Source organism: Myotis lucifugus, unplaced genomic scaffold, assembly GCF_000147115.1.
Source record: "Myotis lucifugus unplaced genomic scaffold, Myoluc2.0 scaffold_78, whole genome shotgun sequence".
Taxonomy (NCBI): Eukaryota; Metazoa; Chordata; class Mammalia; order Chiroptera; family Vespertilionidae; genus Myotis; species Myotis lucifugus.
In genome coordinates this window covers 741,333-759,371 of record NW_005871126.1, presented here as the reverse complement: position 1 = coordinate 759,371, position 18,039 = coordinate 741,333, and the positions used below count along the sequence as shown (strand labels likewise).

At 38.0% G+C, this 18,039-nt stretch overlaps 1 protein-coding gene across 4 annotated transcripts in view; it reads left to right on the top strand.

The window, feature by feature from the left end:
* The first annotated feature begins 1,493 nt into the window (after positions 1 to 1,493).
* Positions 1,494 to 18,039, top strand: part of LRMP (lymphoid restricted membrane protein) — a 45,356-nt gene continuing 28,810 nt past the window's right edge. For 2 of the 4 annotated variants that reach the window (XM_023755513.1, XM_023755512.1), the window contains exons 1-6: positions 1,494 to 1,545; positions 2,347 to 2,428; positions 13,282 to 13,328; positions 13,438 to 13,502; positions 15,543 to 15,613; positions 17,560 to 17,617. In XM_023755513.1, coding sequence (XP_023611281.1) covers positions 2,405 to 2,428; positions 13,282 to 13,328; positions 13,438 to 13,502; positions 15,543 to 15,613; positions 17,560 to 17,617 — 265 coding nt within the window. In that variant the 5' untranslated portion in view covers positions 1,494 to 1,545; positions 2,347 to 2,404. Of the gene's footprint in view, positions 1,546 to 2,346; positions 2,429 to 13,281; positions 13,329 to 13,437; positions 13,503 to 15,505; positions 15,614 to 17,559; positions 17,618 to 18,039 lie in introns of those variants that run through there. The other 2 variants (XM_023755514.1, XM_023755515.1) reach the window with 2 other exon arrangements.

The following is an 18,039-nucleotide window of genomic DNA, read 5'->3' as shown; positions in this document are numbered from 1 at the left end:
AATGAGAGTTGAACCAGGCCTTGAAAGATGGGTTGCATTTGGAAAAGTAAAACTCGTGGAAAAATTATTTCAATTGGGGACAATGAATGAGGAAGAATGCAAGCCTAGAAGAATGCAAATTCCTAAGTGCTTGAAGAAGAGTCAAATCTGGACAAGTCATTTTGAACAAAGAGGAGTTGGATTGGGACACAGTAGAATCTAAGAGTGGAGCAGGTAGTGGGTTAAACTGTGGACTACTATTCAATGTTAGGCTAAAGAAAAAAAGCTTTAGATTAGGAAATGCTCAAAGTAGCGACATCTCTCATCACCACCTGGATGTGTTTAAAGCAAAAGGTAATCGCTGGTTCGGAAATGACAAAATAGGATGATTATCAAAATAAACTTAAGAAGGAATGAAAAAGAAGTGATTTGTGGATCATCTCAAGTACAGAAAGGAAAACTACTGCCACTACCAGTGGAATGGCCATTTGGTGTCAGACAATGATTAGTGCTAGAGGTGATTTCACTAACATTAGCTCAGTGGTAGCAGTGACACAACTACGGCAGCACTGCTATGTGCCAGGCACAGTTCTCTGCTCTTCACATATTTATTAAGTGATTTAAGTCTCACCACATACCTAAGAGGTAGATGCTAATTTAATTCTCATTTTAAAGATAAGAAGCATTGAGTTACTAATTAGCCTAAGCTCATGTGTCACTTTATATGCAAGTAAACTGAAGCTCAGTGTGGTTTAGTTATATATCCAAGATCACACAACGGGTATGTGACAGAGCCAGTATTTGAACTAAAAATGTGTGATTGACTCCAAAGCCTAGATTTTCCCCCTATTTTCTATAGTCATTAAAACAAACAAAAACTGTGTGTTACTCTGACAGGTTCCCACCACAGTGTCTTTTCTCTTTAGGGATAGTAAACTATTTCTTTAAAGGGCCACATAGTAAATATTTTAGGTTTCACAGGCCATATGGTTTCTGCAGCAACTACTCAACTTTGCTGTTGTACGCCCAAGCAGCCATGGACAATACTGAATGAATGGGTGTGACTGTGTTTCAATAAAACTTTATTTACAAAAACAGACAGCTGTCTGGATTTTGCCCTCTGGCTGCAGATCCTTGAACCGCCCCCCCCCCACACACACACTCCTAGTTGCTTAGTAGGGTTTTCTGAACCCACCCCACCTCTTTCCCCCCTGCTTTGAAAAACAAACAAACACTTGGCATTTCTACCCTATATAATGAGACATCAAGGGAGGGAAGGGTTATGTTCAAGTGTTAATAGAATTGAATTGACTTCTGCTTTTTCAGAAATGGCCCCATCTCAAGAGAGAGAAAGAAAATACACATATTAGTTTAAACCAAAAGTAAATTCGTTTTTATTCTTTTCTGTTCTGCTACAGATGCCTTGGATCTGCCTTGGATCTGGATAGTCTTACACTAATTCCAAGACCGTCACTGACACCTTTCTCATGTATAGCTAACCAAATCCATGCTCCCCACATATGGAAAAATAGAGGATGGTGCCTTGGATGTGACTAGAACACACAAGTAAGTTAAAAGAGCAAAATATACCAAATATACCAAATATACCTACGCTCCTCTTCTTGGGTGGCCTGTTCCTATTGCCTGACCTTTTAATCATTTAGGTTTTCATATCCTGAGATCATAACATCTTTATTGTGGAATTTTTCTCGTATAAACTCTAACTTTTTGAACATTGATAGTTTTAAAACAAAAATGGCTCTGTGGTTTTCTTGAAGTGCAGTTTTCTTGTTCTTTTGAATTTCATAATATCCACTTGGAAATGTAATACACAAAAAAATTAGGCTACCTAAAATGTTTCTCAGTGTTTGGAAATATACTATGCACTGCTACGTTCACTTAGCTAGGTTTTGATCACACATTTATTCCTTCGCACTCAGGGTTCTCAAGCCTTTGGGAACCCATCCCTGTCCTCACACACACCCTCCTCTGAAGCTCATCTGCACTCGCTTACCTTTCTCAGTGAACAGACTGACCTTCCCTAGGAAGAGCTCAGGAATGGCAGTGGAGTTTATGGGCGCTATCCACCCCATTGAAATTTCTCTCCTGAATTAAGGGTGAGGAAGCAGGGCTTTGAATTGCAAATTCTTCATTTTCATCTTTGGCTAGATTCTCTGTAGTTTGTAACCTCTCTCTTATGACAGTTGGAGCTCTCTTTCATTATACCTTATGAAATCCATGAATCCATAGAGCTCAATTAGGAATTTTGTAAAACTGGGGCGGGGGGCAGGGGAACTATGCTGTAATTTGGTATCTGCTGAAATGGGCAATTTTCCCACCTGTAGTAATAAACTTCTCCATTGCCAGGTTCCCAGGCCCTACAATTGGCCCCCACCCGGGAACAGATCTTTCTAATTGCATCAGGATGAATGATGACCTAAGTATGGAAGTGAGTGTTGGACTATATTTTAACTTCACTTTTAGGACTACTATAGGTCCTTTTCTATGCTAGTCTTTCCTTTTTCTTTCTTTCTTTTTGTTTTTTTTTTTGGGGGGGGGGGTTGTTTTTGTAAATACTGATGACTTAAGTTATGTGAGTATTTTCATCTGTGCAGGTAGCTGGCTCCCCTAACCCTTGAGTTATTCAAGGGTCAACTGTATTAAGGATATTCTTATAGCAAGTATGAGTCTTACACCACAAAACTCAAATGCATAAGAAATGTCAATCTTGGAGGGCAGGAAATTAAAATTCATTTATTGGGGTTTTTCTACCCCTCTGTAGTAGAAACTCAAGAATATATAATCAAAAATTTGTAATGACGTGTGCTAAACTTTTTGTTTGAGAGGCAGGCTGGTTTAGGACTTAAATCCACTAATGACTAATAAGAAGTCTCAGGTCCCATTGACTGACTCTTTAAGAATTGAGCTTAAGGCTAGATCTTTGAAGTGCTACTTTGTAAAAAATCATACAGTAGGGCAATACTCAGAGCATATCATATTTGCTGCAGTGAAGTGCCAACAGTACTTCTCCACCCAAGAAAAGAATAACACTAAAGGACTGAGGTCACTTAGGCAAGCTCCCAGGTCAGGAAGATGTATCTTGAGCTCCTTCCTTGGTCTACAGTCTGAGCTCCATGAGCTTCTCAATCAAATGGAGCTGACAGTTCTATTTCAGGACCTGACAATCCACGTTCATTCATATACCAAACAATTCATCAATTTAAATTATTCAATTAAATACATTTCAATATATTCACAGTTGTGCAACCATCACTGCAACCAATTTAAACACATTAGTTCACCCCAAGAAGAAACTTTATGCCTATTAGCAGTCTATCCCTATTACTCCCCCTCCCCCAAACTCTAACCTTTAGGCAACCACTTATCTACTTCTATCTCTATAGATTTGCCTATTCTGGATATCCTATATAACAAAAGGGTAACATGCAAATTGACCAAACTGTGGAACGACCGGTCACTATGACGTGCACTGACCACCTGGAGGCAGACACTCAATACAGGAGTTGCCCCCTGGTGGCCAGTGCACTCCCACAGGGTGCGCACTGCTCAGCCTGAAGCCAGGCTCATGGCTAACGAGTGCAGCGGCAGTGGCGGGAGCCTCTCCCGCCTCCATGGCAGTGGGAAGCAGGCCTAAGCCAGCAGTTGGACATCCCCCGAGAGCTCCCAGACTGCAAGAAGGCACAGGCTGGACTGAGAGACACCGCCCCCCACCCTGAGTGCACGAATTCCGTGCACCAGGCCTCTAGTCTTATATAAATACAATGTGACCTGTTGTGCCTGGCTTCTTTCACTTAGCATAATGTTTCAAGGTTCATCTATCTTATAAATATTTTATTCTTTTTCTTTAACTGAATAATATTTCACTGTATGGATATACCACTTTTATTTACCTATTAACCAGTTGGTAGGCATTTGGGTTGTTTCTACTTTTTGGCTATTGTGAATAATGCTACTGTGAACATTAGTGTATAAGTTTTTGTGTAAACATATGCTCTCAGTTCTTTTAGGGTATATATCTAGGAGTGGAATTGCTGCATCATATGGTAACTCTGTTTAACATTTTGAGGAATTATGAAACAGATTTCCAAAGTAGCTACATCATTTTACATTTCCAACAGCAGTGTATGAGTATTCTCATTTTCCCCACATCCTTGTCAACACTTGTCTATCTTTTCTGATTATAGCTATCTTAGTGGGTGTAAAGTGATCCCTCATTGTGGTTTTGATATGCATTTCTCGAATGACAAATGCTATTGATCATCTTTTTATATACTTGTTGACCATTTGTATGTCTTCTTTAGAAATATGCCTACCCAGATATTTTGCTCATTGTAAAAAAGGGGTTATTTTTCTTTTTACTATTGTGTTATACAAGTTGTTCTCATTCTTCTTTTTAAGTGTCTGCGCCTGACACTTTGTGTTCCTTAGTACCCATCCTACTGAGTAGCTAAGAAAAAGGAAATGAATCTTTTTCTATTAACAGTTGTAAAGTTTTAATAAAGGAAGTTGAACTTGGAAGCATATAGGATATTTGGGAAGCTTACAGGATGTTTGTTTATTAGTAATTTCCTTTTTATCTGGCACTGATTTCACCAAGAAGGAAGAAACAAACATCAGTTATATACTAGGTACTTTGTAGGAAAGCATTTCCACATCATGTTATTAATCCTCTCTGCAACCTTGATCGTAGGTATTCTCTACTTTTACAGATGACACAGTGATGTTCAGAGAGGTTAAATAACTTGCCCAAAATTACTCAACTAGTAAGCAGAAAACATGGGATTCAAATTCAAATTTGTCTAGCTTCACAGGATAAGCTGTTCTCACTGCCCCTCTTAGAACATTGAGTTTGGGCGTTTCAATCATAACTTGGAAGTAGTTTTTTGGCTAAGAAGTGTTCTGGCTTATGTATCTAAAGGACCTCCCAATCCACTCTCATTAGAATATGTGTCTGGATTGTTTTGTCTATGGTATTGATATCTATTAAAAAATAGAAGCTAACAGAGATCACAATAGAAACTCATTTCAAATGCTGTAGGGGATGGGAGGAGGGAGGTCCCTGAAGGTTTACCTGTTGTCTTCTGTGACATTTCTTCTCCAGGAATGAGGCTGTCGGCTGCATGTTGTAGCTGTTACCACCAATTCTCACCATTCCATTTCCAGGTTTCTGATCCACTGAAATCTGCACAGCCTGTTTGCTGCACAATTCACTTCCTCATGCCTGTCCCTTGAGTAAATCCCTGCCTCTCACCCCACCGTGCCCCAACGCCCATTTCTCAAACAAGTGGAAAGCCCTCCTTAGAAAATGCTTTCCTAAGCATTCTCATTAATAATAAGTACAAGGAATTAGAATTAAATATGAGATGAAATATATAAAATCATAATCTGTGTTCATCCCAGTGACCCATAAATCATGGTGTTTTCTTCACTCTTTGCCTTCAAACCATAGAAGTTTTGTTATTCTTGAGAGCCTCCATAACAAACAACATGACCTGGCATTTGAGCCCCTGTCTTATCTGGTCACAACCTAACTTTCCATCCTTTCCTCATCACTGCCTATGTTTGTCCCTACATGTCAGGCAAGCCAGGTAGTGTGTCTTGTCAGAATATATCACACAAACCTGTTTATGCTGTTTACCGGAACCATTTACACGTCTCCATTTCTCACATTATATTCGACTGTCAGGCCCATTTCAGAAACCAACACTGCCACAAAACCTGTCTTGTGGAAGCAAAAAATTTCCATAGTAAGCATCCCTAGTTTTCCTTGAGGTAGACATCATAATGCATCAGAAGTCAAGAGACCAGGTTTTTCCCTGGTTCTTTTTCTGTGTAACTATGAAAAGGTCATGTCTTTCAGGCCTTGGTGTCTTCATTTCTCAACTATCCCACTCAGGAAAATATAAGTTCTTTTAGACCCCAGTCTCTCTTTGTTCTCCCCTATTGTCACCTATATTCTGGTTCCCTTATAATTCTTTGTTTTCTTCTATTTATTTCTGTAGTAGATTACCTTGGTGGAGAGTGCCCTTGTTTGGCCATTGACCAATGTGCATCTAGCTTCCTACATGAATTTGGTGAACAGTGGCTTTCCCATTAATAATTATTGAATGCCCATTTACTTATTTATTTTTGTACTTCCTTCATGGTCTATTTAAGATATTGTGAGTGAACACTATTGCTTTCTGACTCATGTTTTTAGACTGGTGTTCCTGAGAACTTGAGGTTTATTTTGTTTTATTTTATATTTTTTTTATAATCCTCTCCCAAGGATATTTTTCCATTGATTTTTAGAGAGAGTGACAGGGAGGGGAAAAGATAGAGAGAAACATTGATGTGAGAAAGACACATCGATTGGTTGCCTCCTGCATGCACCCTGACTGGGCTGGGAATCGAGCCTGCAGCTGAGGTACGTGTACTTGATTGGATTCCAACCCGAGACCCTTCAGTCCATGGGTCAACACTCTATCCACTGAGTCAAACTGGCTAGGACTTGAGGTTTATTTTTTGTTCCTCTCCCACATTCATAGAGGAAGCTATATTTTAGCCTCTTATTCGGAAAGCACAGTGTAAGATAAAAGTGAACATCATCTCTCTCACATTGATGTGTCTCTCTCCCTCTCCCTTCCTCTAGAATCAATTAAAAAACACACAACTTTCCATTGCCCAGCCAGTGTGTCTCAGCGGTTGAGTGTCAACTCAGGAACCAAGAGATCACTGGTTCAATTCCTGGTCAAGGCTCATGCACAGGTTGCAGGCTCGATCCCCAGTAGCGGGTGTGCAGGAGGCAGCCGATTGGTGATGTTTCTCTCTCATTGATGTTTATCTCTCTCTATCCCTCTCCCTTCCTCTCTCTCTAAAAATCAATAAAAACATACTTTTTTAAAAAAGGTGAACATCAGTATTCATAAGAGGATCTTTGGTCAGAAAAGGACTCTCACGAGATTAATATCTCAAAAAGAACAACCCATAATTTTGGGCCCAATTTGGGGCATTCTTGGGGAAGATAAAGGTACTTTATTGACCCAGGGAAATTTATTTATTTGGGATACTTTAGTGTAAAGAGGAAAGAAGGTAGTCAATTATTTCCAGTCCTTCTCTTTTAGAGATTCAGACTGAAATATTTATGGAAGTAATGTCTGTGATATCTGGGATTAGCTTCAAAACAATGTAGAGGTGAGTTTAGTGGGTAACAATATGGGTGGAACAATGTTGGGCATAGGTCGAATATTGTTAAATCTAAATAATTGAACACAAAGGTTAATCATTCTACTTTTGTATTTGTTTGAAATTTTTCCAAATAAGGACTTAAAATCTTTAGCCACTTAGCAAAAGCTTTGGGATTGAGCAGGTCTGGATTTAAGACTGGCTCTGTTGCTTTTTAGCTGTGTGAACTTGGAAAAGGGAACCTCTCTCAGTTTGGTTGAACCCCCTGTGAAACAGAGGTATTACTTTGCAGGGTTCTTTTGAGGATTCAAATAGACATGTACACAGATACAAAAATTATGTATATACATACACATATACATATCTGCAATGATTAAGTTCTGGTTTAATTAGTCCATGGAAACATACCAAGTAGTTCTTATTTAGAAGAAAGACAAATCTCGATGCAATTTCTCCCCTTGCTGATGGATAGGAAGCCTTTTTTTTTTAACATTTTCAAGAATGTCTAGGGGTATATCCCAATGTCCTAAAGGCCTCGTCCTAGGGAGGGATACTTCACCTCCTGAGAGATGGGCACGGAAGGCAGTTGGTGTCACCACCCACATCTCTACAGTTTTTTTGCTCGTCGTGCACTCTGTCCACAGGCCCTGCCTACTCCACTGCTCACCTCCTTGAAACTCTCTTTTGGGGCCTTTGGTGATCTCTCCTTGGTCAGTAGAGAGATGGTCTCAGCACTTGGAGAGCAGGGTCTTACCATAGTGTTAGTTGAGTAGACCTCTTGAGATGCATTTTTAAAAATTATCCTCTACTTTTCAAGGCATGTCAATCATCCAGTAGGGCTGGTAGAAACAGTGGTCGGAGCCCAGCCTCCCACTGAATCAAGTATTGTTGCTCCCTCAGTAGCTAGACCCAGCTGTACATAGTGTCCACTTCAATTCTGCCTCAACTCTCGGCAATTTCTTTCTGGGGCCCAGTTGTCTCTCCTTATAGCCTATCTTCCTTTCCTTCTTTATTGTTCCTACCAGTAAGTCTGAATTGCAGCCAAAGGGTTCCTAGAACTTTGCAAAGCTGGACTTGTGATTAGGTACCTGTGTGCGTCTGCAAACACTTCAAGAACTAAGAAGTTTCATGAAAATTTCTATGAGCAGTAACCTAATTCTCCCCTGTACCTACTCCAATCTCAGATCTGACTGCACCAAGACACTCTAACAAATGTACTGCATGATTCATAGTAAACACTTAGAAATTAGCTGAAACTGTCACCCAGAAGCAGAATTATCAGTGGTGTGGAGTTCAGAGGATATCTTGTCACAGGTCAGGGGATAGAAAGATGAATTTTTGTTTTTCCTTTGGCTGTTAAAAAATCACATACACCAAATAGTGTGCTTTGCTTCGCTTTGAGGTCTCCATGCTATAACATGTTTTTGTTTAAGATGCACTATCACTAGGAGGAGGTGGTTTGTGAGGCAAAGGGCAGAATCCATTTTAAAATATCTCAGAAGATTTTCTGGCTATTGTCCATCCTGTTCTCTCAAGCTGTGTATGGGTGCAGCGTTAATAACCTTGGAGAGTAAATAACACTGCCAGTTGCAAAATAGGGACATGTAGAAGTTGATTGATAACTGTATTATAAAGGAACCTCACAGTGGCGGGTGTGTCCTGGAGATCAGAGGGTGTGGTGTCCTTTTAGTTAGAAATTGGAAAAACAAAACAAAACAAGAAACCAACCACCTGTGAGGCAATTTAGTTTTGTTTAGGTTACAGCAGTTGCGATCTCTTGACACTCATTGTACATTCTTTCTTTTTTTAGAATATGAAACTAACACTGAATCAAGTCAAAGTAGTTATTTTTTTTTAAGTTAGAATGAAATAAGTCCATCTAAGTGCCTTTTGTTCAATTTTTGTTTTTCTCAGCAAGTCATATTACTTTATTTGAATAGCATCAAGTGTTTAAAATAGATCTAATAGTAAAAATTGGTAACATAAATTAGTGGACGGGTTTCTGATCAGAAAATCTATAGATAAAGGAACAGCATCTAGAAGAGCAAAAATAAAATAACCTGGTTTGGGGGTGGGGGGTCATCTAGGTCTATTTGTTGCCCTTACTAATAGTTTAAAGGTTATTTCTTATTGTTCTTCATATTTTTCTATCTAAATATTGACATCATACTGCTGTGTGTGTGTGTGTGTGTGTGTGTGTGTGTGTCCTGCATTTGCTAACCCAGCTCCTGGGAGAATCTATCTCACTTTGTTCCATGAGTACCTGGCTACCCCACCCTACATTAGACTCTTACTGTCAAAGGCAAATGGGCTGAACCATGGATTTGCATGTAAATGTTATGCAGGTTAGTATTTGAATGGCTGGGACAGGAAGACCGTCCTTCCTGGTGTATGCTCTCAGCATGTTTTGGACTCATTGACTTGAGCCAGTCTCCTATGTAAGTAAGTCTCTCATCTGAACTTTCTTTTTCTTGCTTTTAGTCAATTTCTTTTCCTTGGTTTAAACATATCCATTAGATTACCGTGTTGACAATCTGCCCAGGTCTCACAGTTGTTGTGTGTGGGTTAGATTCTCCTAGAGGTCCAGGGTGCTGGTTGGAATAGGGGTGACTTTTGAAGCTGGAAGAAAAGAGCACAATTGGGAAAAGTTTTTGCTGAGTTATCTCCCACCCCAACTCCCTGAGGGGCTCTATCTCCAACTTTCATTAATGATAACTCTGAACTTGAAAAAAAATGTTTCTTTTGTCTGGTTATTCTTTTTTTTTTTTTTTAATATATTTTATTGATTTTTCACAGAGAGGAAGGGAGAGAGATAGAGAGCTAGAAACATCGATGAGAGAGAAACATCGACCAGCTGCCTCCTGCACATCTCCTACTGGGGATGTGCCCGCAACCCAGGTACATGCCCTTGACCGGAATCGAACCTGGGACCTTTCAGTCCGCAAGCCGACGAACTCTGAACTTGAAAAAAAATGTTTCTTTTGTCTGGTTATTCTTGTAAGAAAAGAAAAAATCTTGGTAGACCAAATTTATGAAAATCTAGGTTTGAGATATGTTGTATATTGGTGTGTTTCTGATCAGTGAGATTTATACAGATTAATAAATTGGAGCAATATCCAATTGCTTAACTTACAACTGTTCCAAAACAATGCAGTAATGTATGACTACCAACTATATGACATTTCTCCAAAATCTCATAATTATTATTTATTTAATTAATATATATTTTATGTTTAGCAAAAGGCTTCTCATTAAAATGTTTCATATATGAGGTTTAGAACAAACGAGAGGCTTATGCAGAGGTTCTGACAAATGAAAGATTTATAATATGATGGAGACAAACTGTATTTTTGCTGTATTCATTATCTTGGCACTAAATAATTTGACTTTTTAAAAAATCAAAGTGTGTGCAAAATGGTGGGTTCCTTTCCATATTGGAAACTAGTTTAATTAAATAGGAAATAACTACATTCTCTTTATACTTCTTAAATTCAAACGCAAGTACCCATGACCCTGACAGGTACAAGACGTCTTTTTCTGACTAAATTAACTTTTAGTTAGTGCAATATAATTATTCCATGTAACAAACATTATTAATTATAGCCCAATAATAAGTGTTATTTCAAACTACACATAACAAATTTTTATATGTTATAGAGTGTGAAAAGGGCCTGATTTTTATTATTATTAAGGAATCATTCTTTGCTGACTTTTATGAAGTACGATACTCAATGAAACTGAAAGATATTTATTTTTTATCTTTATAGCTTTATTTCTTATATATATTGGAATATAGTTAAATAAGCATACAGTAATTACTAATACAAGTTATTAAAATATTTTTTAAGGATAAGGCCATCATTATTTAACTACCCAGAGTATAAGGTACAATTTCTCTACAAAATTTAATTAAAAATATTATCCCACTCTGTCCTGTTCTGTGCATATTACTTTCCTCTGTGGAATGCTGCCTGTAATATATGAAGTGTTTGTTTTCTATATTTGTCTTCCTGACTGGCCTACGAGCTCTCTTGGGACAAGAACTGTGTTTTTGTGTGTTACTGTTCCTAGTACAAAGTGGGCCTTTGATGATCGTTGTTGAATTAAATTAAACTGATGTCTTGAGGGGCTTCAGTCTGACCCATATAATCTGACCCAAAGATATTTAAAGCAGAGAAGAACTGAAATAAAAGGGAGATGACTCCTCAGTATTGATACGTAGGAGAATTAGATATAAATTCTAGCTTTGCAGTTTGTGAAGTTATCTAAACATTTGAGGTGAACATTTAAAAATTTTATTGGAAGTCTTTGCCTCCCCAATAGCCTGGGTTAGGGTATCTCAGAAAAAGTTTTTGTGGGTTTTGTGCGTGTGTGTGTTTGTTGTTGTTGTTGTTATTTATCTTCACCCAAGGATATTTTTCCATTGATTTCTTAGAGTGGAAGGGAGGGGGGAGAGACAGAGAGAAACATTGATGTGAGAGAGACACATCAATTGGTTGCCTCCCACATCTGTCCCGACCAGGGCCAGGGATAGAGCTTGCAACCAAGGTATGTGCCCTTGACCAGAATCGAACCTAGTACTCTTCAGTCTGCAGGCCAACACTTTATCCACTGAGCCAAACCAGCTAGGGCTCAGAAACAGTTTTGTTTACAGGGGAGAGGACACTATATTTATTTTGATCTGGGTTTACAGGCTGACACCACCATTCTGAATATTCCTGGGAAATTCGTTTATTCATTGGCTTTACTTTCCTTACCTGAAATAAGTAAATCTTTTCTTGTTAAAACCCACTGCATCAGATTGTTGGGAAATTAAATGAGATGATACATAAAAGGGCTTTTGTAAATTTTAATGGGCTCAACAGATGTAAGCTGCTGGTATTGTACTGGGTAACATATTCAGCAAACTCTTGTAGACCTTCACTTCTTCTGTGGCTATGGTCAGGTTTATCTTGGATGGATTCTAACTACTGTGTATGATACCCAGCATCCCACCACTGAAACCTGTTGTTGGTTATGGCAGTTAATATATTTTACGTTTGATTATGGAATACTTTAAATGTGTCCATTTTTTCATTGTCTGTGCAGAGTTTTTTTTAAGACAGCTTTTTAAAAAAATATTTTTTAGTTGATTTCAGAGGGAGAGGGAGAGAGCGATAGAAACATCAATGATGAGAGAGAATCATTGATCAGCTGCCTCTTGCACACCACCCACTGGGGGCCAAGCCTGCAACCCGGGCATATGCCCCAACCAGGAATCGAACTGTGACCTCCCAGTTCATAGGTCGACACTCAACCACTGAGCCATGCTGGCTGGACATGTGCAGATTTTTGATAGGTCCAAATAATTTCAGTTTTATTAAATTTTAATTTATTTTCCTAAATAGATAAAATAATAATGAAAATATGCTTATTAGAAAATCTTATTATTACAGAGAAACCTATGTTCTACTGTATTGTTTGAAAGAGAATAAGGGAACTCATCAACCCTAATGTCCCAAAGTTCCCCCCAAATTAGGAACTCCTGATAGAGACTAAGTTCAAAAGAGATTTTCAAACATTTGGCCCAGCAGGCTGGGACTTGTTAAGCCCATTTGAGCACCTAATAATAGGTGCTGCCTTAGAGGGAATCCTTTAGATCTTTGAGAATTTGATTAAGTTTAAAGTGTCTGACCTGTCAAGCTAGAAAATTGAGAACCATTTTAAAACCACCAGGTCAAAAGTTTTAGGTTGAGTAATATCTCCATAAGTAGAAATGTTTTATGTCCACATAGAATGTTCTGTTTAAAGAAAACTTGACTTAAGTCCATGAAACAAACTCGACCTGCCCTTTATGTTTAGAATTTGTTTTGCCCAAGAATTTGTCAGGTTTTATTTAAATATTAGACTTGGAAGTATACTTCAAGTTGGATTTTTTTTTTGCAAAGTACAGCGTTGAGGAAGTAGGCCTATCCATCTGCCCTGTGTAATCCCATCTCCATATCCTCTCCAAAAGAGCTAAGTCAATATGGGTTCATTTAAAATTATATGAAAATGTTTGCTTAAAACCACCTTTCTGGAGTGGAAAATGTCAAATTGTTGGACTTATTTCTCCTTTTCCCTTTTTTTCCCCTTGAGGAGAATGCTATTGAACGCTTGACTTCTGAGAGCCTGCCACAGTCCAGGTTTGCCTTGTCTGTTGTATGTGTGTGAATTTGTGTGCATATTCAATTAATTTTTGAGAGATTTCTTTGGGCCTGACACCTCAAAACATTTCTTCCACTCTTTTGGCAGAGACTATTCCACACTATCATCTCCTGGACACACGTCATCCACTGAGAGTACTGTAACTTCAAGTGGTGAGTGGACTCGGAAAAGATATCAACATAGAGTGTTAGTATTATAACTGTGAGCTTGAGGTCCTGTGCCCTGCTGACGTGTGTGCAAATGAAAAGAACATAGGCAAATACTTTTGCATAATATTCGTGCTCATAGTTTCTTCCTGTCAGAAACTTTGAATAAGGCTTCTGGTTACTTTGCTTGTAAATCACTCTGTGAGAAAAAGAAGGATAGAAGATCAGATTCTGCTATGATAAAAGTCAAAGGTAAGCTCTTAAAGGGATCAAGTATGGTTTCCAATCTGAAACACTAAGCAGACCTATAAGCGAGTAGAGTAACTATTCTCAGTAGCATTATTTTTTAAAAAGAATTTGGAAACTTAGTTTAGAGAAATTAAGTCCAAGAGATGACTATTGCCTTTACATATGGTAATGTTACCAACCTTTTTTTCCAATTCTGTATATAAAACCAAAATTACAATATATTCAATAAAATTTTCTTTATGGCAAAGATTCATTAGCCACAGCTGGGTCTCGACTTTGGCTCGGATGTAGAATCTGAGCCAAAGGAAATTCCAGAATCCTAGTTAGAATCTATTAGGTTACAAGATAGACCAATTAGTGATGGTCCCATTCAGGAGGCAAAAGAACTAACTAGATGACATGTTAGATCCTTTCTGCCAGTTGACTCTGAAAACAAAGTAGTTATTGTCAACCATTCCCAGTGAGACACCACATATTGTAAATAATATGGAGGGGAATTTGCCAATATGTACCAAAATGTTAAGTGTGCATATCTTGTGATAAAACAATTTGATTTCAGGGAATTTATTCTATAGATCTAAGTACACACATACAATATGACATATGTATGAATTTATTTTCTGTATTATCTGTAATAACCAAATATTAAAAACAAGTTAACTATCAGTAAAATAGAATGTTAGTTAATATATTTTGACATATCCATGTAATGAAATACTTATATGGATTCATAAAACATATATAAGGAACCTGTTTTCTTGGAAGGTTAGGAAAGAACTATTATTTCTTGAAAAAGAAAACCATACACACCAATAATTATGTATGACATGTAAAAATTTATTAAAATAAAGACAAAAAAGTTTTTTTATGTATAAAATATCTTTGGAAGGGTAGACAAGACAACAGAAAGTGGGTTTCTGTATGGCATGGATGGGAGGACAAATTTTCACTGTGAAACATTTTAAATTTTTAAATGTATGGACCATATGAATCTATTATCTGTCTTAAAACTTAAAGAAAAATGAAAATAAAATTTCCATAGGGAAAAAATTTATACCTCTGAAGAAGTGTTTGCCATTTTGTTCTTATTTCCATAAAAATTTGAAAATATAACACAGTCTTCAACTATTTTTTTTCTTAAACAGAAAGGAACAAAACCTACCTGTAGCTGTTAACTTTTGTGCCTACACTGAGCTAAATTCAGTACAATGGATCCTGTGAAGAGGAAAATCATTATTAAGTACATTACAATGCAAATAAAGTACATGAAAATAAGGGGAAATTACACAAAGAAATGGCATAATTTAAAAGCCACCTTCTCTTCTTAGTTTGATGACATTTTATTTAGAAAGATACATATTTTAGAAGGCTATCTTTTGTTATCAGCCTTAGGTATGTAATTTTAAAAAACCTGTTTGTCAGGCTATAAAAAAGCTACTAAGCTACTAATTGCCCATCCTTCCTTCATCCAGTTTCTATAATTATACTAGTAATGTGTTTGTTTTTTTAACAAAGCAGCAGCAGCCTTTAAAAATATATTAAAATCTGGAGTATTTGAAGGCCATTTATACAGATGTTAATTTCTACTAATTATATGGCTAGCTTCCCTGGGAACCTCAGCTTCTCTAGCCTTGATTCTGAATCAATGGGCACCTTTAAAGTTATGCAGTATGAATTTATCTCACATGTTAAGGCTTGTGCTACTCACTAGTCTGCTCATATTGCCACCCTCACTATTTCTTCCTCTTTTTTTGATACAGCTCCCCAACTGTTTAGTGTGTTTTCTTTTTCTCGTAGACGCAAGTCCAGCTCATGAGAATAGTGCACTCCAAAGCTCTGTGAATGAGAACAAAACCATGTTAAATCTGGTAAGGAAATATACATGAGTTAACAATAAAAGTAATGATATATTACAATGGTGGAACTGTTCCTTTAAGTTTGCAAAATACTCTTAAAGGCACTATCTCATTTTCTCCTTTCAAAATATCATGTTAGAAGAATGTAATTATACAAATATTTTCTAAGAAAGTTGAGGCCAAAGCATCCCTGTGATTTGTCCCAGCTCACACAGCAGAGTCTTTAATTCACTCATTTATTCTTCAAAGGTCTACTGAAAATAAGCCCAGTGTCAATCAGTAGAGGACTTTTAAATAAGTGAAGGCACTAATAAACAAGTTTGAATAAAACACTGATATCTATCTTAAAGATATGTTCTAATTAGGGGAAGAAGCATACAGTTACTCCATAATTGGAGTGTGCTGAGTGATGTGAAAGGAAAATGCTTGGGGTGAGAGGCCAAAAGAGATGTCATGGATGAGGTATGAACACAAGAACATGAGAGGAGGGAGGGAGTAAGAAGAGGAGAATTTGTGGGGTAAAATAAGATCAGTTGGAAATAAAGTTTCAGGCCGATGTGAGACATCAATAGTTTGTAAGGAGATTTCATATGTGACTACTAGTATAAACCCATTTTCTTAAACTTGCCAATGGGACTTTTAGAAGCAGATACACATTTGTGAGTTATCAGCAAAGAACCAAGTTTGTGGATAAGATTTCCCAAGGATTTGGCAGTCAGAAAGAGAGCACTGAGGATAATTAACTCTCAATGATTCCATTTTCTAATATGAGAAGGCAATGCAGAGGAGCCTGAGGAGAAGGTGTTGTAGTGATGGGCAGATGTTGGGAGAGCAGAACCAAGGGAAGAGACATCTTCAAAAAAGAGAGGGTAATGGATTGTCTTAGATGCCACAGTGAAGTCAAGTAAGACAAAGACTGAGAATATCCTTTGGATTTGGCAGTAGGGAGTTCACTGATAACTGAGAGAGAGCAGTTTTCTTGGTGTGTTGGGTATAGGAGCAGAGTAGTTCGTTGTTGACTAATGGGACACAAAGAACTGGAAACTCAACTATGGACAACTCCTCCCAGAGCATGGCCATGAAGGACAGGAGAGGGAGAAAATGTCATAGCTGGAAGAGGTCATGGGGTTGAATGAGGATTCAAAAACTTAAGAATATTTAAATGTTGACAAGAACGATCCAGTGCTTTCCCTGTAGTGTTGCGATTGTTACATTTTATCGGTCTTAGTTTCAACTGCCTTCAAATTACATGATATGGTCATCAGTGGCTCTACCAAGGAAATTTGACTTTGACTCATTTTTATGGGAAATTTCTAAGAATGTTGAGTAATTATTATCATAAAATGATTGTATACCTACAGCTTTCCCATCAGATTGCCCAGGCTGTGCAATATAACCCTCTTATTATGGAGATTCTTGTTGTATAGATACATTTGTAAGACAGGTGATCAGTGACCTTCAAGTAATTTCATATGGAGTAAAAGCCGAACAGCACCATCTTGGCCGTTATTTTTGCCGCAGTTTCTCCAATAACCCATGGCATGCGATAGTCCTAGAACACCCCACCCCCTTTCCCTCTTCATCCATCCGATCCTACCTCTCCATCAGGCTTCCGCATGTTCCATGTCAGCAGAGACTCTCCATGCTACTCCGGCCATGGCGTCTCTCTTCCTCCTCTGCCATGCTCCTACTTATCTAGATCCCGTTTATTTAGCCATTCATCCCAGTTTGCTTGGTGGTAACTTGTATCCTGTTTGCAGCTTTTCATATATTTCTGTCCTTCATGCTGCAACTAGATTGGAAACCCCCCTGGAGCCAGTCCTGTTTCTTCTTTAACCCTAGGACAGTTTGTTGTTTGTTTTTAGTGTTTTGACCAGGTAGGGTTAGGGGAGGACAGGAAGTTGGTTATAAAGGATATCCACTTGATGTACAACAATAAAATCTCTTTATGATTTTAGGAAGCCAAAGAGGAAACCAAAACAATAAATGAGCCTAGAAAAGAATGTGTCGCAGGAGGTAAGGAATGTTCTCTCTGAACCCCCATGTGAGCTTTTTTTCCCTGCTGGCATTTTTATGGGTGAAGTCTTTCTGAGTACAGACGTGGCATCTACAAATTGCGCATCACTAGATAAAATTAGCCAGTAGAACTGATTCTTGATTCCATTTGTATTGTTTTCAAAAAGTCACATTAATGTTGCCACTGATTGTTAGACCCCAGAGGACTACTGCCCTGTTGTGAACTAAGAACCATGCCAATGTTGGGAGTAAATTCTCCAAGTCCATGAGTCAGTATTTAAAGAACAAGTGCTCTAAGCTTCCCTCCCCATTTCACCTTTAATAGGAGGGAGTAGTGGGCAGAATTCAGGCTTTGGGGTCACGCAGACTCTATGCTGGGTCAGTCTCTGACTAGCTTTGACTTTGGGAAGTTATGTAATTTG